The 25,204-nt window shown below is 45.2% G+C and overlaps 1 protein-coding gene and 1 long non-coding RNA gene across 2 annotated transcripts; both read left to right on the forward strand.

The window, feature by feature from the left end:
* The first annotated feature begins 723 nt into the window (after window positions 1-723).
* LOC124337535 lies at window positions 724-1,241 on the forward strand. Its single transcript, XR_006917412.1, has 3 exons — window positions 724-799; window positions 1,000-1,108; window positions 1,176-1,241. It is a non-coding gene; the product is annotated as an uncharacterized LOC124337535 (long non-coding RNA).
* Window positions 1,242-13,276: 12,035 nt separating this feature from the next.
* LOC124338680 (flocculation protein FLO11-like) lies at window positions 13,277-25,204 on the forward strand. Its single transcript, XM_046792837.1, has 3 exons — window positions 13,277-13,810; window positions 20,953-21,524; window positions 22,210-25,204. The coding sequence occupies exons 2-3, from the start codon at window positions 21,111-21,113 to the stop codon at window positions 24,961-24,963; spliced, it is 3,168 nt and encodes a 1,055-aa protein (XP_046648793.1). The 5' UTR covers window positions 13,277-13,810; window positions 20,953-21,110; the 3' UTR covers window positions 24,964-25,204.

Here is a 25,204-nt window from a genome sequence, read left to right on the forward strand (position 1 = left end):
TGAATAGCATTACATAGATGGGCCACCTTCGGCCATTTTTGACATTCTCAAAAGCCTTAGAGAGGCCGAATTAAAAAATGTCGAAGAGAAAGAAAAAGGAGAGGTAAGTAAACGATGTTGTAAAATTTATGTTCAAAAGACGTCAATTTATTAAATCAATAAGTAACAAATCAAATTGTTCGATAGACTCATTTGAGACATGAAGAATGAATTTGCTCACGGCCATAGACAAAATCGAAAGACTTTGTGTTTTTTTTTTTAGCATTTGTGACAAGCATATGCTAATACTGGCAGGATCAACCAGGTATTTCGTGTATGTTTTTTTTATATCGGATCCTTGCCGAAGTTTTAAAAGATGCTGCATCGTGGGTAGATAGACCGTGGTATAACTTTAATAAAGGCGGGAAGGTAGTTGTTAACTCAGTTTATTTATCTAAGCATTGCCTCACAATTTTTTTCGGCGGTTTTCATTTTATAATATATACTGAAAAACGGTTTGGTCCCATGAATTCTTTTGCACGTGGTGAACTTAGTAAGTAAAAAAAATACGTAGACTAGATTTTTTTTTATCTCCTGTCTTGCTCTTGTAAACGAAACTTTTCTTAACGTTCTTAACGTTTAGCCCTACCCATCGGTTCTCCTACCCCAACTACTGGGAGAACTAATTCTACCCTAAATTTGCCCAATTTACCTGGTGTAAATTTGAGATTTGAGACATTTTCTGATCCTTGCCGAAGTTTTAGAAGATGCTGCATCGTGGGTAGATAGACCGTGGTATAACTTTAACAAAGGGGGGAAGGTAGTTGTTTACTCAGTTTATTTATCTATAAAGAAAGAATTTGCTCACGGCCATAGCAAAAAAATCGAAAGACTTTGTGTTTTTTTTTAGCAAAGAGGAAAGAAAAATCAATTTGAAAGGGCGTTTTAAACCACCGCGCATCAGAGCGCCTGATACCCGTGATTGCTTCACAATTTTTTTCGGCGGTTTTTATTTTCAAGAATAACCAGAAGCATCCTGATCAGCCTAAAAAACCCACTAACTTCCTACATGTTGTTCTACATGGAACAAAAAGATGCTGTTTTGGAGAAACAACCTGGTCTTGGAATGGTATGAAAAATATGTAATAAAACCTCTGGATATTTTATTGACCTATACTTTTTTTTTTAAATCACAGACGGAGTTGAGCAAGATTATTGCCAAAATGTATCATGAACTTAACAAGACGGATGAGAGTCCAGAGAATAAAAGAGAGAGAAAAAAAGAACCAGTTGACCATTTTCATACCTCAAATTTCTATTTTTTGCGCTCTGGACGTATTTGGTGGTATTGCAGGTCACACTACTACTACTTATAGACCCAGTCACTCTAGATGTGTGTACGTGTGTGTTCTCTTATCTGAGTCGAGGGATCGATTTTCTCGATCTTATTACTCGTATACCTCTTTTTTTTTTTCTCTGCTGTCTGTCTGTCTCACTCTGCCACAGCCAGCAGTGGCTTAGACTTGTGAAACATCTCTCTAGATCTCTCTTACGGATAATGCACCACAAGGCGCTCTCTCTGCGACTTGCTGGCCGGCCTGGCCGGCTCTCTCACATCAGGGGGGTGTGTGAGGGGGTAGACCGTATAGACCCCCCTGTCAAGTTCTCCTAGCAAAGTCCTCATTCTTCTTCTTTTACTGACTAATACAATTAAAGCCAAACCTATTGGGCTGTAAATGTATATATTTATATCCTATTCTGTATATTTATGTGTAGCCGGCCGGACGAGAGACCGCGCGGCTATATACGGCGCTGCTGTGTGGGTTCCCTCTCACTTATTGTCTCAATATACCACCACCAAAGCAAAACTGGCCAACATAAAATAAAAATATCAAACCGCCCAGGATGCTGAGCTGACCTACAGTTCAGCCTTTTCAAAGGCGCTTATCAAAATAGAAGAAGAAGAAGGTCCCTTTTTTTTTGACTGAGTATATAGTATAGTAGACCACCGTATTGTTTGTTCTTTATACGTAGAAATATTTTTCTCCCCTTAAGAGAGAGAAAAAAAATTTCTCTTTGTTTTTGAAACTCGTTTGCTTAATGGCCGAGACCACCTCGAGTTGGCTTCCACATTTTCTCCCTTTTTAGACCTAATATTATTTTGCTTTCATTCCCAGGGAGAGGGGGGCAGGTGGTGGGGGGTCGAAACCGACAGAAATATTTGCCTCCGAAAAAGTCGACGACGACGGTCGGTCGGCTGATGGAGAATGGATTTTGATAGCTCGATATGGCGACCCTATTTGATAAATGTGAGGCTCATAAATCTTTCGCATTTCCCGTCTTCTTCATGGAGAAGAGATGAGGACACACTGTGCAGAAGCTCGCGTAAAGAGGCCTTCGACTATAACACACACACAGCAGAGAAAACCCGAAAGGGAAATCATAAAATAAAATTTAAAAAAATAAACCGACTGATGCTGACGACTTGTCCAGGATTTTAATTGATATCATCTTTTCATGATCCCGTGATGGATGGCCGTTTTGATTTTCTCCGGTGGATTTCTCCCTTTTCCCTCCAAATTCAATCGAAGATGTTTTATGGGGGGTGAAGCAAGCAAGAGGTTTAAAAGGGAAACCTAAATGAAAAGAAAATTCAGTGGACGACGGGGTGAGAATATGGAAGCAAAAAAAAGGAGGGAATTGAGAATGCCATAAATCAGGATTGAAAGATATACTCTTACATATCCTTTCTGGTCCGTTGGGTCGTTATTCTTCTTTTCTCTTTTGACTCTTTTTTTTCCCTTCTTTTCTTCTTCTTAGGTCTCCCCCCTATCTCTTTCTTTTCCTGCACAAGAGTTTTCAAGCATCACACCTTTAGAGAACCAACTTTATTTTTATTCCTCCCCCCGCCCATTTTGCACACATCCACCGCGTTTTCTATACAACTTGCCCAGCAGTGTCGAGGCAAACAACAATAGCAGAGTGATATCCCATTCCAGCAGGCTGGCACACACACAAAAAAGAAGAAGTGGAAAGAAATCCACAGCTGGATGACACTTCCGGAACGATGGGGGTAGCAGTATATAGACGCGCACACACACACATTTATATATGTATATATGCACATAAAAGACTGAGCGGCTCCTGGCTAGCCTTTACAGCAGCAGCAGGTAGGCCACTTTATATATCCACCGAGTATTATGTCTCAAAAAGAAAAGCGGAAAGAAAAAATGAAATAAAATGAATTCGACCTCCTTGGAAATAAATATATAGGCCGCCCTTTTGCGGTCTAGTTTTTTCTTCTTCTTTTTCTCCAGCTGGGCCCATCGGCACCGCAACCGCGAAATAGAGAAGAATAGAATGAAGAGATTTTCGGAATAATAAGAAAAAACTCGTTGGCAGCGATTGTATTATCTACGGCTTCTGCGTCGCATAACGAGAGGTGAAAAGGTGCTGATCAACAAGACCCTATTACGCTGCATATACTCGCTTTGCATGTGATGGGATAGGTGAGAGATATTCGGGTTAGATTGTGGCTAGGAGAGAATTGAACAAACGAAAACAAGAATCATCATCCTATGCGCTTTGCTCCGATGGATGGATGGCATCATAGTTTTATAATGGCGAATACGTAATTTTTGAATCGTGCCGTCCAGACCAGTGGCCGCCTAGCAGCCAACCACCTTACTGGTTTTCCCGTCTCGATTCGTATCGGCAAAGGTTGGCCATGTCCAATGTCATTTTCACGCCTTCGTCAGAGAGAGAAGAGCGTCTTTTAGCTACACGCTACACCACAGCCTTTCAACATATTGAACAAGTGATAATGATTGGACAAGACGAACAAATAGCGTAATAGTTGAATAAGGACAAAGTCCCACGCATACATTAACATTATGGCGCGGAAAGAGCAGGAATGATAATTCAGAGTCTAAAATGTATGAACTAGCTTTGGCGCCTCGCATCGAAAACTCTCCTCTTCTTCTTCTCCTATTGGCTCGACGTGTTTGTTGTTGGTTGTGCAGGTGTGGAATGCGAGCCATCCTCGTCTTGTTTATCCGTTTGATTTTCGGATGAAATCGCGGCTCAGCCATCTGACGGGTTCACGGGACTGGAGAGAATCGGGGAACCAAACGGACGACCGTGGACACCACGCACCACGTTGACTGCAATTCTCTCACAGCACAGTGAATATCTCTTCAATAATATATACAGCAACTTCAAGTTTCCAAGTTGTATATTTTTAACCCGTCTTTTCTCTAGTCTCTCTCTCTCTGGTCTCTCTATGTACCCATCAGTGAACAACTGACGGTGATTCGATTGGAAACCAACAGCATTCGAACGTATCGATAAATGGACAAATTGTTTGTCGAAGACGGAGTTCGCATTGACCCGGACAGCAGAGAATGTGAAATTTCAGATGCCAACTTCACACCCGGGTTCAACGGGTGTACATCAAGAGTCGAAGATGCAAACGGGAATAAAATTTCGTTTGCATCATCGTCATAATATAACGAAGCGGACAAAAACGAAAGAAGGAAAAACGAAAGAAAAAAATAAAACCGGATTATAACAAGCCCAGCGTGATGATGTATGCGCGTAACTCATGAATTTGAGAATTGCGCACTAACGCGTAATAAATGAATAAAGTGATTAGAGAGGTATACACGCCAGGAGTCGTGGGACTTTTTATTCTAACTCTCTCGGCAACAATTTTCCAACTGGATGGCGTATGTGCAGTAATTAATAACTGCGAGAATATAATTATATCGTTAGACGTGGAATTGTTATTATTATACTGAAATAGAGACAATGACTTGTTGTTTGTTTGTTGGTCGTGCACTGGCGACGACTTTCCTTTGCGAGGATTCCAATGGGCGCGGTCGTTCTCCTTAATACTTAAGGGCAGCCGGCAGCCGGTAAACTGGATGTCTCAAGACGAAGGAGTCGAAAACGTTGGAATTGCCGAGTGAAACCAGTCGAGCGGGCACCTCGAAACCAGAAAACGTCTCCTCTCTTTTGTCTTGGTGTGTCTTTAGGTGGTGGGCAGAACTCTTGGAACCCATCTCCAATCCAATCAATCCATCTGCTAGGGGCCTTCATGCTCTCTCGGATTTGTTTTCCAACATCTCCAATCGAATCAATTCATCCAGCAAGGGGTTCAGAATGCTCTTAAAAGATTTCCCGTCTCTCTCTCGTCGTCCTCCTCCTCTTTTTGGCCGCTCTTTTGGTTTCTTATTTTTGTTCTTTTTCTATTCCATGACGTGGCCTCACCCATAGATCCGTCTCCTTCATCGTTGTGTCGTTTATCCCAACTGCTGGCCATTTTCTAAGGAAAAAGAGTTTTGGTTTTTCTCTTTGACATCATCGGTCAGCCCCGCAACAACCCAAGAGCCAACCCTACGGGATGGTGGCGGTGGTGTAGAGTGTGATGGTAATACCGGCGACAATTTGTTGCCGGGTTCGCTGCTGGCCAAAAAGAGGTCTGCTGGGCGGCTGTGGGAGCGTCCCCCCGCCGTACGTCCCAGCACTCGGCGAGTGTCCGTGAACGCATCGGTGACTCTGTCAATCGAGCGGAAAACATCTCGAAACCATCTCTATATCAAAAGGCATTTTCAGTCCTTTCCCGTTCTTTGACCGAATCCGTTTTTTCTTCTTCTTTCTTCTTCTTTCTCTTCTTCTTCTTCTCCTTCTTGTTGGCCGGCTCACTCGTCCTCTACTAACCTTGGAGGAGAGGAAAAGGTAACACAGAGCGCGGAGAAAAGGAGGATTGAGAGGATTATCTGAACTTGAAATCAAGCGAGCACGCACAGCACGAGCAGAATCAAAGGGATGCTATACACAGAAGAGGAAGAAAATGATGACGACGCTCTCCACATATCACTGAAGAATGCAGTCTCGAATAACAAGGCCATCCAGTTAGTCTTTTCAACGGGCAAAGAGAGTCCCTGCCTGGTCGAGCTGGGCCAGAGAGCCAGAGAGCCAGAGAGCTGCAATGCATGGCGGCCATGGCCGCCAAACGAAAAATATGCAGCCGCAACTGTTGGGAAATCAAATACTGACAATGCCGAACGCCGCATATCGGTCGGCAACAGTGTCGTCAAGTCCCGCGCACAAAACGTGAACCCAACCAGAACTGAGAGAACCAAGAGAGAGAGACAAATAAATAAGCGGAACGCGCCTTCCGCTTCTAAAGATGCATGGCACCATTCATCCGGCGACAGGGTCTTCTCTCTGCTATCCTTGACATCACGCAACGTCGATATGAACCCAATCGAGCGTGAGGGAATATATTTAAACATCCTTTCCAGTCCGATCCTGATCTCTATCTTATTATAGCCTAGTTCTATAGCTCTAGCTCTTCAGCCCATTCTTCCTTGGACGTGAAAATACAAACGGTCGACTATGGGACACACGAGCGGTTCATCCACCTTCCACAAACTCTTTAATTTCCCACCTCCGGCTGGATTCAATCGAAATAATATAAAGATAGCCTAGCTCTTTTTTTTATATCCATACGTGTATCCTGGATATATATTGTATACATATATATACTTATGGGAAGGATAATATACTTTTTTTTAGGGGGGAATTTAAAATATATGATGAGACGTAATATCTTTTAGAGAGAGAGAGAGAGAGAGAGCGGCAGTGAAATATACACAGCACAGGTAAAGTAACGCCAGCAGAGACGACGAGTAGAGTGTCTGGGCGGCTCTTTCGTTTTTTTTTTTTCGGAACTTCATTATCCCTATTGAATGTGACGCCGTAATTTTGGCAACGGGGACTTGAGCTAACGCAGTCACGCAGCTGGGCGCACCTGGTCCGTGTGTGACGCGCGCCGTGGGTTCAGTCCTTCCGCCGTCACACAACGGAGCCGCAGCCCCACCAAGTTCACGACCGTCTCGACGAAAAGCGTCAAAAGAATTTCAGGATAGAATTTACGCCTAGACTAGTAGTATACACTTCTTCTTCTTCTTCTTTTGTGCAAGAGTTAGTATATGTATCTGTTTCTCGAACTGAATCCTCGTTCGCAACGATCATGTAGAGCTCGACGCTTTTTTGGGTATTCTTATTATCAAGTGCAAAGAACTTGGGAACGGAAAACACGATGAGACACGCAGCCGCAGTTATGTAGGGACCGTGATTGTGTGATGTTATTCAACGTGTGGCCCAAAGGTGTTTGCAAAAAGGAGCGAACATTTTCGTGATGCCATCCTGTTTCCTTCTATACAGTATTTCATCTTCTTTTTTTCTTCTTCCCCTTATAGTTTATTCTGCTGTTCTTCGCCAGCTCTTTCGTTTTCTCTTTTTTCTTCCAAACTGTTTTCTTAACCGGGCTATTCAATTGGCCGTCGATAAATTATTTCCCATCCATCGACATGTCCGCCAGCTATTACTGGCCTGTTGCGTATATAGGTGCAACGAGCAATGAGAGCCATGGCTTTTCCTTTCTTTTTTCTTTTTTCTTTTTCCTTTTGTAGCTCGCGTATACGTATACGCCATTGGATTTCCCCCTCGTTATTCACTGCGTTTCAAGCCAAAAGAAAACAAAAACCTTTGAGAAAAAAAGGAATATACTGGAAACGATGTGTCGTTTTCCCATTGCGCGCGAGGGCTACAGGCTGTGGGTTACATATAGGCATATGGGAGAAGACGAGCTGGGAGATATATAATAGAAACACGTCGACCCGATGGAGGGGGTCCTCTCCCACAGTACATCCGCACCAGATTGTCATGGAGATTCAAACCCCCTCTGCATTTTCCCCTCTATCTCTCTTTCATTCTTCTTCTTCTTCTTCCATCAAACTCTCTTCGCCCCCATATAGCCGAGCCTATTCTTTTCCCGAATTCTCTCGCTTTTTCTTCGAGTTATTTCTCTCTCGTCTCTTTAAAAACCTAAAAGTGTGTGTAAGAACAAGTCCTTGGGTCCACCCGGGTGACCGTCAGCTATATATATGTGTGTATAAATACAATCGTCCAGGTTACACTCGCACACACACAAACACCTTGAAGACGAGAGTCTTTTTTTTTCTCTCCTTCTTCTTTCAAGCCCAGTGTATAGACAAAATGCTGGCTCAGCCCGGCAGAAATTCGGGGTCCCTTCTTTTCTCACTGATGGCCTGTAAGCAGCCAGTTCCCAAACCATTTATAAGAAGAAGAAGAAGAAGAAAAGAAAAGAAAGACTCTTCTTCTTCTTCTTCTTCTTCTTCTTCTTCTTGTCTATTGCGAGTGTGTTGTGCTTGTGTGACTGGCTGTGGCTGTTTCGGTTGGTGTTGGTGTCTCGGTGGTGGGGCTCTATAATACATTGTCACTGCTTAGCTGCGAGGCACCGATGAGGCAGTTTGAATACATCAACCTCCAACACCAGAAGAAGAAGAAGAAGAAGAAAAAGAAGAAGAAGAATTGTTGTTGGGGGGGATAGAAAAAAAAAAGAAAAAAGAAAACGTTTCTTTTGGGGTTCTTGTATTTCCTGGTCCCTTCAGGTCCCCTCTGAGCTGATTGTATTCTCTCAACTCTTATTTCTTATTGTTGTTGTTATTGTTGTTTGGCCATTTGTACTACCCGGCGTGTGTGTGTGAGCTGGGACGACCGGAAAAGCTTTGGCGCGTGATTCGAATGCTCAACTCGAGCGATGGGTCGGACCAACTTGTCCCATTCACTCGTCGTAAATCCTCCTCCTCCTTCTGCTGGCCCGCTTAGACTTGGAGTCCTCCTTCTTCCAACCTCATCGACATCAATCAACCGTCCCCCAACTGGCTAAACGCGCATCCCAGCCGGGACCGTGCCGGTCGGTGGAGGTGCCAGACGCGCTAGAGAGAGTTTGAGCTTTGGCCATCCATCCATCCGGCCAGTTTGAGCTATATCCCAAGATACAACAGCAACAACAACAACAACAATAATGTGTATAGGACTCTTTTTTCCTTGTTTCCATGGTCTGTTGCGACTCCCTTTGTCCCCGCCCCCTCCCCTGCTGTTGCGTTGGCTCAATAACAAATCGAGCGGGGAAAGCCGAATCGATAAGTCACAGCGAGGAGCTTTTTTTAAAAAACAAAAAATTTGTATAAATAGTTCCCGCAACTTTATTCTTTTTTTCTTCTTCTCCCAGATAAGTTATAAATGGCCAAGAGAAAGAAAAGAGACTGTTTGGAAGGACCATATAATGCGTGTGCACAAGCGCAGGTGGTGGTGGTGTATAGCTATATAGGTGGCAGTTGGAGTGGAGGTCGGTTAAGATAAGGAATGAGATATGCACAGCTAAATAAATAAATACATAAATAAATCAGAGACGGAAAGGAGAAGAAGAAGAAGAAAAAAGAGAATCAAGGAAACGTCCTTTTAATTTTCAAAGAGACACAAAAACATGACACAGGCTCTCCCACCCGTGTCGAACTCTTTTTTGTTGTTCAACATTTTTTTGGGGCTCTCCTCTTGGCATTTCCTGATGTGTACAACTCAGATAAGACGAAATGTATCAACTCCTCTGTTTTTCCCCTTTCTTCTTTTTCGGGATACGAGGCGTAGAAACACGCTAAGAATGGGAGAATTGAAGAAGAAGAAGAAGAAGAAGAAGAAGAAGTTATTTTTATTCTTTCTTTAAATAAGCGGGGACAATTGGGAGCAGCCAACGACATTTTTTTTTTGTTTGTCTTCTATCCCGTCAGCCAAAACAACACAACAAGGAAACCAACCCAAAAGAATATACATTTTTGATATAATTCAAAACTAGGTTGTATGCAAATTTGTCTTCTTTGACTTTTCTTTGGACAAGCGTCACTCGCCAGGTGAGACGGGACGGACCCTTCTCCGGCTACTCTAAATTTCAGAATAATTAAACGGCTATGCCCTCATCTCAAGTACAGCGTGAAACCCAAGAGTTTTTATTCGCCTCTTTTTTCTTCTTACATAAAAATTGTACAAGGTTTTCGTTATTATTTTTAAAAAGAAATTAGATTTAGGAAAATAAAAAAGAATCCAGCCGCTTTGTGGGAGTGTAAGTGTGACACCTTGTTAACCTGCAATCATCCGCACTATTGTGATAATCATGATTAGTGTGGTGTCTAGTAGCAGTGGTGTGGTTGCTTCTCTCCTCCTTCACAAAACACCAGCAACCCAGCAGCAGCGGACCCTAAAAAGTCTATACACTCCTCTATCTCCGGCCCCGGTTATTTTATAGTGATTGCCACACGGCTGTGGCATTAAACGGCCGTGCGCCCAGAGAGAGAGAGAGAGAGAGAGAGGTGGAATGATGGGACTATATCCACCAGCAACATATATAGTATATATATAGCATTAGGGGGTTGTAGAGAGGGAGGGGGGGTTAAAAGAGGTGTGCATCTATCTTTTAGTATGTGTGTGCAGGTTTTTTTTTTCTTCAGGTGGGTGGGGGGAAACACTTTTTTTTCTCTCTCCCTGTATCATATAATTGGCCCCGGAAAGCTACCTGGGTTTTATATACATAGCACTTAAAATAATATATAAGGACCAAAGAAATGTTTTTCTTCTTTTATCGGCTTATGGAAAAAAAAAACAAAAAAAAAGAAAAGAAAAAAGAAAAGAAAACGATGCAACAGTTGCTTGGTTGCGTACAATATAACAGTGATGAAGACCCATTTCCATAAGAGAATACCTTTCCATTTAGCGTGCGGGATTTATTAGAATCACAAGAGAAAGAAAAAAAAAAGATGTTGGAAGTGGAAAGAGAAGAACTCGGCGTCTTGTTCTTCACAAGAATAACTTTTCCTTCGAGCCTCGTTCGAAAGCATCAGCATAAAACTTAATTTACTGCGTATATATAAGAGCCGCGTTCTTTCATTCCGCCAGTGTCTTTTATTTTTATCCCTTTCATTCCATTCTTCTTCTTTCTTGTATTTTGATCTCATTTGTCCCGAAAATCCTCACTTTCTATACGCGCAACATATGAAGACGTTACGAGCACGCGCCGCCTAGTCTTTTCTCTGCCTCATCACGGCGGTGGCTAAACCGTCGACTCTTCAGCGGCTGTGTTGCTGGTTGTGCATGGCATTTTGTCTTTTTTTCCTTTTCAAATCGGACTCCTTTGATCCGTTTGCAAGTGTGACGTGATGTTGGCACACTGGTTGTTATGACAAGTGAATAAAGTCGTGAACGGGCGTGTCAATTCGATTGAACATTTTTGTTTTCGTGTTTTCGTCTCTTGCGACTTTGATTCGGTCGTGGATGTCCAAAGTTCCTTTTCTTCAAACTCGGATGGGTGAACCTTATCAACATCAACACCGGAATTCAAAGGAAAAACAAAAAGAAAAAAGAAAAAAGGTCGATGGGATAATCTTCTCTCTAGTTTCAGCTCAGCTCCTTCAATGGACATTTTTAATATTTTTTCGGTTAGTACATTTGTAATCTCTCGCCTTGTCTGGCTATCACTCCCTTGTGGTAGCGCGCACTTTCAGCCGAAAAGACGAATGAACCAAACGAAATAAAACGGTCACGGATTTCCGTTTCTGTATTGTACACAAATGCGCGGGATCATTGGCTTTTAATTCCCCACTTTGCGCTGGCGCTAAACAAGGTAAAAAGCATCGAGTGCTGTACAACACTGCTGCTGCTGCTGCTGCTGCAACCTCCGAGGTAAAGATAACAACCCGAAAGCGCGCTGTAATAGAGAGAGAGAGAGAGAGAGAGCTGTTGTTGGTCGCACTGACGGAACGCCCTTTAACAGACAAACAAGAAAATAAAGCGCTAAAAAGAATGGAAAGTCTTCATCAGCCGTGAAACAAAAGCAAAAAAGGTAAAAAAGTAAAAGAATAAAAAAACAACAACATTTATACACCGTGAGTGACAGATTGGTGGAAATCAGATCCTGTGTCTCTCTAGCTCTACTCTCGCTTTTGCCTTGGCATGCAAATTTCGTCCAACGTTTCGACCACTCTCGCCTCTCTGGATCGCCGTGAAAGGCAAACTGTTGCGCGCTATATCCCCCAAATTTAATACAAATAATAAACCAGAAAGAAAAACTGACGTGCGGCCAGTTAAGGGAGCCCGTGAGATTGGAACGCACGAAGGGTGGGCCCTCGGTCCCGCTCACGCTCGCACAAATGCGCAGATACGTACTACAACAGACTCGGTAAGAAATCTCGGGAGGGGAAAAAATAGAAGAAAAAGCAGATACAGAGATAAGAAATGGAGAGCTCAGTTTTTTTTTTAAATTCCACACAAATCTAAATCCATCGAATATTATCGTCTGTTTTTTCTTTTTCTTTTGTGAATCAACGCAGTTTTTTTTTTCTGCTCTGCTTCTGCAATCTTGTTATTATTGTTATTATCGTCATTATTATTATCATCGCAGCAGTGAAACCGACTGGCAAAATATGGCTGCGGGCTGGCATGAGTGACTTGCCATCTATACATCGCCATTTTCATTTTCTCTCTCTCTCTCTTTCTCTCTTGTCTGCGTGTGTTGTGTAGATATTTCTCGACGTGGGGTGTATAAATACGTAAGTAGGGAGAGAGAAAGAGAACCGGCGAAAAAATAGAAGAAGAAGAAAAAAAAAGAACCTATCTTATAGCTATACATAGCAGCAGCTCACGTTATATACCACATCCAGTCAGCTCCGAATCTCCTTTTTTTCTCTTCTTCTTCTTCTTATATGTTCTCCTCCAGCTCTCTCACAGCTCTTTTTATCCAAGATTTCGATATAGATAGATATAAGACATTTGAAATGGCCTCGTGATGTAGGCCAGCCATCCAGGACACGTTAGATTTTTCCAGGCAGCCGAGGTGCTGGGCCCCGACATTCCGCAGAATCGACAAAAACAAAATTCAGGAAAAGAAAAATTTCGGGGTTTTATATTTTGTTTCTTCTTCTTCTCTTTTTCGGCGTATTAAAATGGGTCCTGGATTTTAATTCTTCCGTAGAAGAAGAAGAAGCGCGTCCTTGTCGTCGTCGCAGTGGGTCTTTGACGGCGAAAGATATGGGCCGCACTATCAACTGCTGCTGCTGCTGCCGTCCTCCTGGTGGGATTGAAGGCCAAAAGGCCAAAAACGAAAAGAAAAAGAAGAAGAAAAAAAATAACGAATGAAAAGAAGAAAAGAAGGAAAGGAGAAGAAGGAGGAGGAAGAATGAGATGATAAATAGAAGAGCGCCCGAGTAGATATTGTGGATGTGAATGTGTGCGTCCAGGTATCGGGAAAGGGGGCGGAGTCTGTCAGAGAGCCGAAGGTAAAAGAAGAAGGGGGGGGGGGGGGGGAGTAAGAGGAACCGGGGAGGGCGAACTTCTCTCTCTGCTGGGCCCAGTCTCTAGAGTCTCGAAAGAAAAAGGTAGAAAACGTGGAAGAGGTGGTCCAGAGCCAGTCAGTTGGGGACACACTACCGCCCCGTCAGCATGCGCCTTCCCAGTCGCTCCTTCAACTCGAAACATTTCGTCTAAACTCTCGAACGAAAATAACTCAAACACATTCCATTTGATTTTCAATCTCTCTGACATTTTTGAAAAAGAAATTTTGACAACCCAGAAAAGCAAAAAAAAAAAGAGACAGTTCAGTGCCAACAAGAAATCGAGACTCGCCAATTGTTTAATTGCTAATATAACCTGTTGGGGAAACCAAAACGTGAGCGTGAAAGTGAATTCCTGAGTCAGGGTTAGACGGGTGGTGTTTTTTGTAAGTGGTGGTTAGTAAGAAAACATGCGCCGAGTCGAGATTGCCTAATCTCATCCCGTTCCCTATCGTTCATCACCTCTTTTATTTTGGATTAAAAACCAGCAACCAGAAAAGACAAACGCAACAATTGTCAATCGTCCGCCGGTGAACATTGGCTCACCCGGCTACCTCATGCGGGCTACCACCGATCAACAGGTAAAGAAACACAAACAAACGACGTTGTTCTTTTTTTGTTTTGCTTTTTCGAGTGTGTCTATCGCCGGTTTATTCGCTGGGCAGCCGGCAGCATAGCTCTATGTGTGGCATGTTGTTGGGCCTTGGCTTTGAATGAGTGAAAGCCTTCGTCATAACTGCGTATATGCATTGCGCAGCATCATTCCCGGCATGCCTATAAGAGAGAGATGGAAAGGAAAAAGAGAGAGAGAGAGAGAGAGGCTGAAAGCGCGTTCGTTCGTTCGTTCCATGTTTGACAACGCGTGCGCCCCGGTCGTTCAGCGCGAGCGCCAATAGCCAGCAGCCAAGGAATGTCTAGTTCCTCAGAGTCCGTTGAGATCGTAAAAACAAATTAAAACAAAAACACAGAAAGGAGAAAAAAGAAGAAGAAGAAGAAAAAGAGAAAAGAAAAGGGAAAAGATGAGAGGAAAGAAAAGAAAAAAATGTTTTAGATTTATTTTTATTTTTCTTTCTATCCCCAATAACGCCCCCGCGTGCGCAAACGTTTAAACGGTCGGGGGGAAAAAATTTCTCCACAGGTAAAATCTTGTGTATACCTTCTCCTCCCTTTTTTTTGGGCTTATATACGAAAAATCGACGCGCGGGTTATCTATCTCTGGAAAGATGGAAATTTGTCTTTTTTTTTCTATGCCATGCGAAATGTTCAATGTCCAGCTCTGGCGGACGACATTAAGCGGCGTAACCGAGAAATAATAAATAAATAAATTCCCCCCTCCAGTCGAGTCTTTTATCTTTATTTTCCATCTGCTCAAAAATAAAAACGGGGTTCAGACCTTATTTCTCCCCTTGTAAATCATAACATGTATCAGAGATAGTGTGTCCTCCTGTCTTTTTTCGGCTGGACCTTATAATCTCCATCCGCTTTTTTTTTTGGTATTTTTTTGGTATTTTTGTTTCGTCTTCTTCCCCCTGGAAGAAAACAAAGTCGAAAAGACATTCGAAGGGGAATTATTTAAAGAGAAATATATATATATATATCTTACCCTATATATATAATATATAGATATTTTCTTGTCAGATGTTGTAGTACTATGTGTGTACCTGAGGGGGTGGTATCCCCTTCTGCTCCTTAGCTGCCAATCACACGTCATCTCATATACTTTTCGTGGATAACTTTTTCCTTTTTCCGTTCTCCCCACAACAAAAAATGTTGTCCAGTTATTTTTTTTTCTCGCCAGCAGTTTTGATTCCTCGGACTCTTGTTTTCTGTGTGTCGTACCGTGTAACGACTCTTCTCTATCTCTATATGCGCTCCGGTGCATATGTCGAAGGTCTCGACCTTGCGGCGCACCTATCCGGAACACCGTGATGGTTGGCCCCTCTCTCTCTCTACTATAGACACCACCAGCCCAGAAACTATACACAGAGAAGAAGAAAAAGAAGAAGAAGAAAATAAAAATAACATTCCGGAGCTTATCTCTATCCTTATGTTCCCTCCTCTCCAAGTTCCTTCTATATCTTTTTCTTCTTTTTCTTCTTCTTCTTCTTCTTCGTCTACACACATACACACACCACATTTATCTTTTTCTTCTTCTTCTTCTGACTGACTGCATGCGCTAGCGTGTGTTTTCACCATCTCTCACTCGCTCATATTACTGGCACTAGTGTATACCTCGGAGCTATAATAATTGAATCAGTCGCGCAAATTAGGATTTACGAGTTTTCCTCTCATTGCCCAAGATGGAAAGAGCCCTGGAAGAGATCCCCCGCCGCTGTAGATTTCCTCCTGGCCAGCGCGCGACCGATTCCCCCCTCCCCCTTCCAAAAAAAAACTGATGTTGCTGGATGTCGTTAAGTGTACTCTACTACTGCACTTTAACCAGGTAAAAGAAAAAAAAACACATCTAAAGAGGGGGTACCCCCATTTGGTTGTCGGGGGCCAACGAGAGAAAAAGAAAAAGGACCAAGTGCAGTTGTGAAAGAGAAAAATCCGAATGGAGCGAGCGAGTTCGGATCGACAGGTTTCGATCGAACTTATCGATTGTCCAGCAACCAGAAAAATAGAAGAGCAGAGACCTTCTTTTTCTTCTTGTGTATTGTTTCCTTCCTTTTCTTTAGGTACTTCTTCTTCTTCTTACTTTTCTTTTAGTTCCCTTTCATCTTTCTCTGCCTATAAGGGCCAACATTTAAAGGAGAAGAAGGAGAGCCTCCTTCTTTTTACCTTTTTTTTTTGTTTCAAACTTTTATTTTAAACAAAAAAAAAAGTTGAAGGGAAATATGTTGCCTCTATATAGCCGAGCGCTTATGACAAAGGTATTTCCACGGACGTTGCCAAGTGGACAGGAGACCCCCTGCCATCTCTCTCTCTTTTTCTTTTTTACCTTTTTTTATTAAAAAAAAAACTCCCTATTTTCTTTCCTTTACGAATCGCTCACGGCAGACATTTTCCTCTTCTCCCGACTGTTTTTCTCTCTCTCTTTCTTGGTGTAAAAATATATTTTTTTCCCTATTTTATAGACATGTACGATTCAAAAAAAGGGCCTTCTTCTCTGAAACTCGTCTCCAGCACACACACGGGAGAAGTGGAGGAAAACTCTGTTAGTTGGTAGCAGTTTGTGTGTCTAATAATCTATAAGCCGTTTTGTACGCGCACACACAGTGTGTTGTACATAACTAGCTCTTTTATTTCATTTGGTTTTTTTTCTTTTCTTTTTCTCTGCGTGTCCTTTTACTACTCTTTAACTCGTTTCCGTTTGATAAACTCCCCTCAAACATTTTCCAGTCCCACGTTGTGTCCGCGTTATTTTCTTTTTTACCTTCTTCTTTTTCTTTTTTTATCCTTTTTTCTTAGCTGGTAACGGTTGAGGAGAGGAATTCTCTCCTTTGGATATTGTCACACCTGTCCTTTTGAATTGCTGCTGGGTCTCTCTTGAAACTCCTCCCCAAAAGAAAAAAGTTCTGTACCCTTCTGCTTCTTCTTCTTCCCACCTTCTTTCCTGTTGTGTCTCACTGATTCTTTTCCACGATTTGGCTCTCTTTTGATTCCGGCAGCGCGGTGCAGTACAGGAAGAATTTCTTTCTTTCCATTTCAACTCGACCCGCGCGCACATGGAAGCGGTTGACTATTTATTATTACAGCACATACGCCACCACCACCGTCGTGGTTATAGGATCTCGCCTGGGCATGATGATGTATAGCCGGAGAATAGAGAGAGAGAGAGAGAGAGAGACGGACCGGGGGTGGTGGTCCAGCTGAGCGGCTCTGAACAATTGGAACTGTTGAGCGCAGCCACAGGCAGAGCCGAGCCAAGCCAGAGAGCTAGCGCACCTGTAAAAATATTCCATCTTTTTCTTTTTCTCCGTTTGGCTGATTCGATTCAAACGGTGGAAAAGAAGAAGAGAGTCAGAAATAGACAAAAAAAAAAAATAAAATAAAAAAAAAGGTCCTCACCCTCTTGGGGCTGCTGCATTCTCTTGTTCGGGGTCTTGTCGTTTGCTGCAATGTTGACTCTCCTCTCGAGAGAATTTCTTCTTCTTCTTCTCCTTTTGTTCCCACTTCAAGGTTCTTCCAGCAGGTCCTCCTCTTGTTGTTGATTTACATCCAATGACTCGGGCAGGCATATCTACTCGATTCGGCAGAAGAGAAGAACAAGTCGTACTAACAAAATAACAGCTCCGACTCGATTCGAATAATGGAGGAAGACAGCAGCAGCTCAGAGAGTCTGAGAGAGGAGCGGCGGCAAGGACGCGATTGTCCGTCTGTTTGAATAGCTGAAAGAAACGCGCCTCTTCTTCTTCTTCTTCTTCTTACTAATAAATCGGAGATATTCATTCGGCCAGGAAGGTGGGGAAGAAGAATATAATACGCCGTCGAATTTATTCCTCGACTGTCAGTTCATTCTCTTGCGTCACAGCTGCCAGGCCACTTGCTGGATGTTGTGTAGTATCTTATAGAAATAGAATGTCGTCGCTATTGATAGAAGAGACAAAAAGGAAGAGGACGAAACCTGAGCCACAAATGGATGGCCGACCGTGATTAGACAACAAATGGCTCTATAATAGTCGCTGCCAATGCTCTTTTGAAAAAGTGGCCATTTTTGTTTGCCTTCCTGATTAATATTTGCTTGGCCATGCATCATTTGATATTCACGGCGATGGGTTATTTATGCTAATGCCGATTTGTGCTTGTCAATAAATATTTAGAGTCGGAGCCAACGTCGAATTTGATTGACGTGCCTCTGTGGCCTGTCAATATTATCTGACGAGTCGCGACTCTTCTGATTTCTTTCTCGGTCATTTGCATAAGCGCATTCTTGACATTGCCAGCGGAAAACTTACATCTGGTCGTCCCCCCGTCCCGTCTCCTTGGAATAATAATAACAATCAAAAATTAATAATCAAAAAGAAAGAAATCGGTCCAAAAGAATTTCCTTTTCTTTTAGTTTTCTTTTCTTTTTTTTCTTTTTTTCTTCTTTTGATTTTTGAAAAAATAATTCGAAATGTTGGCGCTGACCAAAAGGAGAAACTGGTTTGTTGTCTTTGCTTGTCTTGCACGTCGTCGGCCGTAGCGGCGGCGATTGTTTATAACATGGGTCTCTCTCCCGCACGTTGACATTGAATCATTGATCAACCGGCCGGATTCTTCTCCTCCGTTCCGTACACGATTAGATACAAGAGCGTCTAGTAAAACAGCCACAGCTGGGCAAAGCTTTAAAAATAAAAAAAGGAGAGACGGGAATAAAAACAACAAAAAAACAAAACAAAAACCCCAAAAAGAGAAGGAAAAAGGAGATACAAGGGGTCGAGGGAATAATATAAGACGAGTCGGGCCCCAGAAATCGAATCGATTGCGTGTGTCACGAAGGACAACAACCTGCGCCACCAAATATACAAAGTGGTCGGTCTTGCTCGACAAGGCGAACAACACCTTCGCCCAATTAGATTCGATCAATCAAAGCGACACACAAACACACACACAGCATCTTTCTTATTCCCAAGTCGAGAGCTGATGCCCAGACGTTTACGATATGTCCACCTGTGGTTGCCTCGTTTCTTTTTCTTTGCCACATAAAAAAGGCCGCGCCATCGTCAGCAGACCCCACGTCCATTCAGCTGCTGCATGAGGGGAAAAATAGAACTTTTCCATCTCCTGTTTTTTTTTTCCTTTTTTCCAAGAATATCCAACGCAACTATTTCCGTGTCCGTGTTCACGTAAAAACACAAGACTATCCGCTGGTGTATAAAATTGGAGAAGAAAATAGAGACTTACGCGGATGGCCAGCGGGCCCTGTTGCTCGTCCGAGTTCATCTTACCAAAATTTCGAGTTTTTTTTTCTTCTTTTTACGACTTTTCCTCATTTCTCCCTTGGTAGAAAAAAAGATGAACATTTTTTTCTCTTCTGGTTTAGTTATAGTTTTAGTTGTTGGTATCTACATACGCAACCCCGTGTAAGAATAACAACCCCCCTGCTCCTCGAGTCACTATTTTGACTGGGCCTTTTGTATAAAATTTCCCTTGAGGAAACCTTACGAGTTTCTCATACATAATCCACTCGACCCGATGTCTCGAACAACCACATTTTTCAATCGACTCTGAAAAAAAAGAAGAAGTCGACATAACAAACGAAACTAACCAACTGCCGTGATAAAAAGGAGATGAAGATTCATGGCGGGACGTTGAGTCAGCAGAAAAACCAAAATTGAAAGCAAAATAAAAATATTTTTACAAAAAAGAAAAACCACAACAACAACAAAAGGGGCGAAAGGCTGGGCTGTAGAGTATAAGATGGTAGGAGGAAGAAGAAGAGCTGCGGCGGAGGATGAGGGTCATTAATTCATCAGGTCCGCGCGTACGACAAAAGTGACAGTTCCGTGTAATAACGGTAGCCGGGAAGCTGTCCGACACCTTCTTTTCGGATTAGATGTATTGTTTCTTCATTCGTTGATGATGACCACTTGTGAGCAGGAGACTTTCTCGCCCTCCCTCATCTCCTGCGAGATAATAAAAGAGCGATGATGATGGAAATGAGGGGCCATGGCAACACACACACACACACACACAAAAGCACGTGTGATGGAAGCGTCAGCCAACCCCTGCAGCCATCTAGTACAACATTCAGTGGACGAGCCACAGCAACAGCCCGGAATGCTCCTCTTCTTCTTCTTCTTCTTCTTCTTCTTCCCCCCTCTTCTCTTCTCTTCTGGATAACGAAGACGATGGCACCTGTTGGCTTTTTGGAAACTCTTGGGAAAGGAGAAGAAAACGGCCAGGTCGAGGCTGGCTGCTGGCACCCCGCTATGCGCTGGCAGAGAGAGAGAGAGAGAGAGGAATTCCTGATTTTAACGGGCACACATCACACCCCACGTTCCTCACAGTTCCCCTCTTTCTTTCTCTTCTTTTTCTTCTTTTTCATCTTCTTCTTCTTCGGCGATTCTGTGGTCGGGAGGATGTTGCGCATATTTTTTCTCTCCTCGTAATATGCGGAGGAATTCGGAATTGGCGGTGGCCATCATCAAGTCAAATTAAGACTTTGCTTTCATTCCCTCCGCCATCGGCCTCCTCCTCCTTCTCTCTGTGATGTAACAGCCATCTGCCGAGTGTTGGGGCTGCAGGGGGGGATTGAAACAACACAAGCGCCCAGCAGTTGATGGTAATGACAGGTGGTTGCTTGTTTGTTTTTGGGTTTTTTTCCTCCGGTTCATCATTTGCCTTATTCCTTGTACTGGACACGGCCGTTTGCGTTGTGTGCTGTCCCTGAGTTTGGTTCTTCTTCTTCTTCTTTTTGGGGTTTCCTTCTCGTGTTCGATTCGATAGAGCGGGCGGGCCCGCCTCCTATTTATTTATTAAAAGATGGTCGACACGCAAAGGCTTGTTAAGAGAAAGCCACTCGCATCCATCACCATTAAGGCTATCACGGACGGACAGCGTGTAGAAATTGTGCGCTGAGGGGCCCCAAGACGGAAACAAGTTCCCCCCACCACCACCACCACCTGATCCGTCGATTGAATGACGAGGCACCGGCCGGGCTCTTTCTCTCTCTCCATATCTAATTACATCAGAGATAAAAGATGTTCCCCCCTTTTTGTTTTTCATTTTGTTTATTGGGGAAACCTTTCGACCGACGTGGTAATGAATCAGTTTGTTTCTCTCTTTTTTATTTTAGTTTATCCATCGTGACTGGATCGTGCTGCGATTGCTGCTGGACTGACCCTTCAGGCGGTCTGACGCTACACCACCGACTCGCCATCAAACATCATCATCGACACGCTCCTTTCTGTCCAGCTCCTTTCTACCCATCGGGAAAAGAAAGAAAGAAACAAGATGAAGAAAGTGACGAACAACAATTCAACTTCCGCTGCTGGACCCAATAAGACTGCTGCCGGGGCGGCCGCCACCACTCCGCAGCACACGTACCGCTGGATCAGCGTCCTGCTGGTCATAGGGCACGTCGTGGAGACGGCCCTGCAAATCTACTTGATCCACCACTATTGGCAGCTGACGACGCGATGGGCGGCCGGCCTTGCCGCTCTCCTGACGGCCACGGTGGCCATCATCAACGCGGCCAGCATTATCGGCGTCCGCCGAGGCCTCGACTTTGCCGACAGGTGGTTCGGCCAGTGCCTCTGTTACGTCATGCACTTCTCACTGCTGGGCATGGTGTGGCGATTCCTCAAGCTCACCTTCCTCTATGACCGCACCGATTTACGAGAGTTCGCACTCCTCAGATTCGTCCAGGTAAAAACAAAAGACCCCCAAAAAATATCTAAAAAAGAAGAAGAAAAAGAAGAGAAACGATAAATTTATCAGACAGACACACTGGGTTATTTTCTTTTGGGCTGAACTGCTGCAGGACCTGTTGCAGCAGCACGCACATCTGTGTTGTAGAGTTTCACCACTTGTTGTTGTTCTTCTTCGACTGGGTTTTTGTGTTGAAAAACCATTTTTTCTCTTCTGTTCCTTAAATATTTATTTGAGGGGGTTTTATTACCTCACGAAACGCATAAAGAGTTCGACTTCCAACAGTTTACAAACACACATGCCGATGGTCCCAGCAAAAAAATGTGGGGGGGGGGGGAAAAGAGGACGGAAAAGGGGGGAATAAAAAGGAAAAGTTTTCTTGTATTTTTGTTGAAAAAGTTCCAGGCGATGACCAACTCAAAAAAATGTTATGTCCATCCCTTAAAAGGATTTCTTGTCTAAAAAACAAAAAAAAATACAAACTTGCATCATAATATAAATACGTAGTATATATTATATATTCCCGGCTTAGTTATTTATTCCGACCAAGTCGGCGGCACGGCCGTTACAAGTCTGTCGACATTTTTTTCTTTTTAAAGGAGAAAAAAAACGGAATGAATGAAATTCTTTTTTGAAAAAAAATCTAAACTAAACTCTAAAATTTCCATTTTGATGTTGACAGGTTCACTTGCAGACGATGCCTTCGCTCCTGTTGCAGACGTGTCTCATTTACCAGCACGGATTGCTCAATGCGGATGTGACGGCCGTCCCCATCGGCTTGGCCATCACTCAGCTGATCGTCGCTGGAACGACGATCGCCTTGACGACGCTGGTCCTTTCCATGCCGACGAGCGGCATCATTGCGGCCGCTCCGGCCCCTCAACCGCCTCCCCCGCTGGCCACTTCAAGTGTCAAATGCGCCGACGAGGAGAAAATGATTACGGCCTTCCCGTCTCGGCTGCGACAGAAGGAGGAACGCGGATGCAGCGGCCATCAGTGCATCATCACGGCCGTTAGGAGCATCTGCTTGCTCTGGTGCCGGACCGTAGCGGTCGGCGTCTTTATGACGGAATTCCACGTCTGGACGTTGATCGTCTTTGGTGTCCATTGGTGCATCACTCTTCTGTGGCTGGTCCTGCAGGATTCCGCCTCGGAATTGCCCAATTCCGGCTACGCCACAGCCCCACCCTCGCCGGCCGTTTCGCTCTTCCGGCGAGCTCTGGTGGCTTACCTTTTGGTCTTCGATTGGCCTCCGCGCTACCAGCCCAAACATTCGGGTTGGAGTGCCAGCCACAAGGCCGTCAACCCGGCCGCCATCGTTCCGGCTGTTGGATCCTGGTTGGACGTGGTCGGACTGGGCGGTGAGCCCCGTTCGGTGGCTGTCGCTCTTTATTACGGCATCAGCGGCGTCGAGAATGCGGCCATGCTCTCCCTGTGGTTCCATTTCGCTCCTCCTTCCATCCTGGTGCCACCCGTCGCCCGTCTGACGACGCTGGCCACCTGCACCGCCGCCTTGACTTTGGGCGTCTTGTGTGTCGTGGCTTCGACCCAAGGACCCGATGAGGAAACGCCCTCGTCTTCGTCCAGCTCGTCGGCCACTTTGACCTCCAACCGAACGACTTACACGACGTCCGATTCCACTTCCCTGTCCGCCTCTTCCGCATCCAACACCTCCTCCTTGAAACCCGCCGCCGCCGCCACCGCCGCCTTCGTTCCGCCCTGCACCGTCACCCAGCAACGGGAGATCCGCACCGTGGTGGCTCAAGTTCATCCGCCGAGGCCGACGACGACCAGGTTAACTCAAGCGGCGCTCAACATGGCGGCCAATCACAGTCATCCGCCCATGGAGCCGCCACCACCTCCGCCACCGGAGACGACGTGGGAGAGGGCCATCAGTGTCTGCGACGACGAGTCGTCCAACAGCCGCAACACCAACACGATGGATGGAGCCTTGACGTTGGGACCCGGAAGCGGATCCGGATCGTGTCCCAGTCCTCCACTTTACAACGTCGCCATCAGCGGCGGCCCGTCTTCCAGTCCCGTTGTCAACATGAGCACTCACCCAGTGCCGGTCCAGCACAGGAGCCACCAGGCTAGTCCGTTCAGGGACCCCAGCACGTTCACGGCCAGTCAGAACTCTTACCGCGTGGCCAAAACCGTTGGAACGGCCGGATTGGCCAAGACGTCGGCCATTCTGGCCCAGCAGATGGATGTCATGGTCAAACGGCCTTACCTTTCCGGCTGTCCTCTGTCGTCGACGCCGCGACTTGTCCGTCGCAATTCCTCCTTCGGCTCGTCGCTGATGATCAAGTCGACTCGCTCATCCGCAGCTCGCGGAGGAGTTTGCAAAAGCGGAATCCGATCGGCTCACACGACCGGGCGCCATCGCCGCCGCCACCGCGCCCATCAGAACCACCACGGCTGCCGGCCTCGAGGCTCCAAAGGAGCTTGCCACTGCCGGATCTTTGACGACTACGGCATGGGCATCCTCATCAAGGAGAACCCCATTTCCAAGAGCGGGACGCTGACCAGCGGCGGCCGCAACTCTTCCGGCCGCTTGAGTCACGGCCTGTTCACGACGGCCGAGACGGACGCCAGCAAACCGCAGCTGCAAATCAGGTGCGCCAAGTGTCTGGGAGCTCACGATCCTCTGCTGACCAATTGCGTTCGAAGCAAACGCCAGTCGATGGCGGCGGCCAAGGCGACGGGCAGCGGAGTCAAATCTAAAACGCTGCCGTCGCGTCACCACAAGATTTCCGGCGCCCGCACACAGCACCCGCGCCCTCAACTGGACACGTCCATGTGCAGCACCAATTATCCGTCCGACACGGAAGTCACGTGCACCGGTGGACGGAGGTCCGTTTCATCCTCGTCCGGCAGCTCCACCGACGGATCGTCGACCAGCAGTTTGGACTCGGACGCCACTTACACGACGTGGCCACCTTCCATCCGCATTCCGAGCATGGAGCGTCTACTCTCCGAGAATACCGATCCGTCGCCATGGAATTACGTCCAGGCCTGGCTGGTCAACGCCAACCAGCCGCAGACGCGTCCGCGACCGCTTCCGGCCGGTGCCGCCAGTGGCACCGGTACGGCAAGAGGTACAATTGCCGCCATCGGGACGGCCAAGCGGATCGTCAAGCGACTTGGCGGCTCTCCGGTTTGCGGTGCCCAGGCCGGTCAAGTCCAGTACTTGATGCGTCCCCATCGACACAACCACCAGGCCGTCGGAGGAGTCCAGGATGTTTACAGCGCCTACTGCACCGTCCCTCCGCGACTCGGTCAGACCGTCAAGGAACTGAGCGTCGTCCGGCGGAGTCAGAAATCGTCGGCCAGCCCGGCAGCTGTCGAGCATCAGTACAGCACGCCTTCCGTGGTGCAGTACAGCACACCCACCAGCAGTACGACCAGCGCCGGCCTGGAAATTGTCGTTTAAATTCAAATGAAAATCCCCTGATATTTTTAAATGTTCTTTTATTTACTTTTTGTTCTGTTGACGTGTAATATGCGAATTTTAAATCTCCGATGAACATTTGTGAGTGTGTGTGTGTTTTTGTCAAACAACGTCATGATAGACTATGTACATTCCGACGTGATTATGGCTGTCATTTGTTGCATATATTATAAATAAGATGATTATCATAATAATAATACAGTATGTCTGTTTTGCCCTGTCA

Source organism: Daphnia pulicaria, chromosome 4, assembly GCF_021234035.1.
Source record: "Daphnia pulicaria isolate SC F1-1A chromosome 4, SC_F0-13Bv2, whole genome shotgun sequence".
Taxonomy (NCBI): domain Eukaryota; kingdom Metazoa; phylum Arthropoda; class Branchiopoda; order Diplostraca; family Daphniidae; genus Daphnia; species Daphnia pulicaria.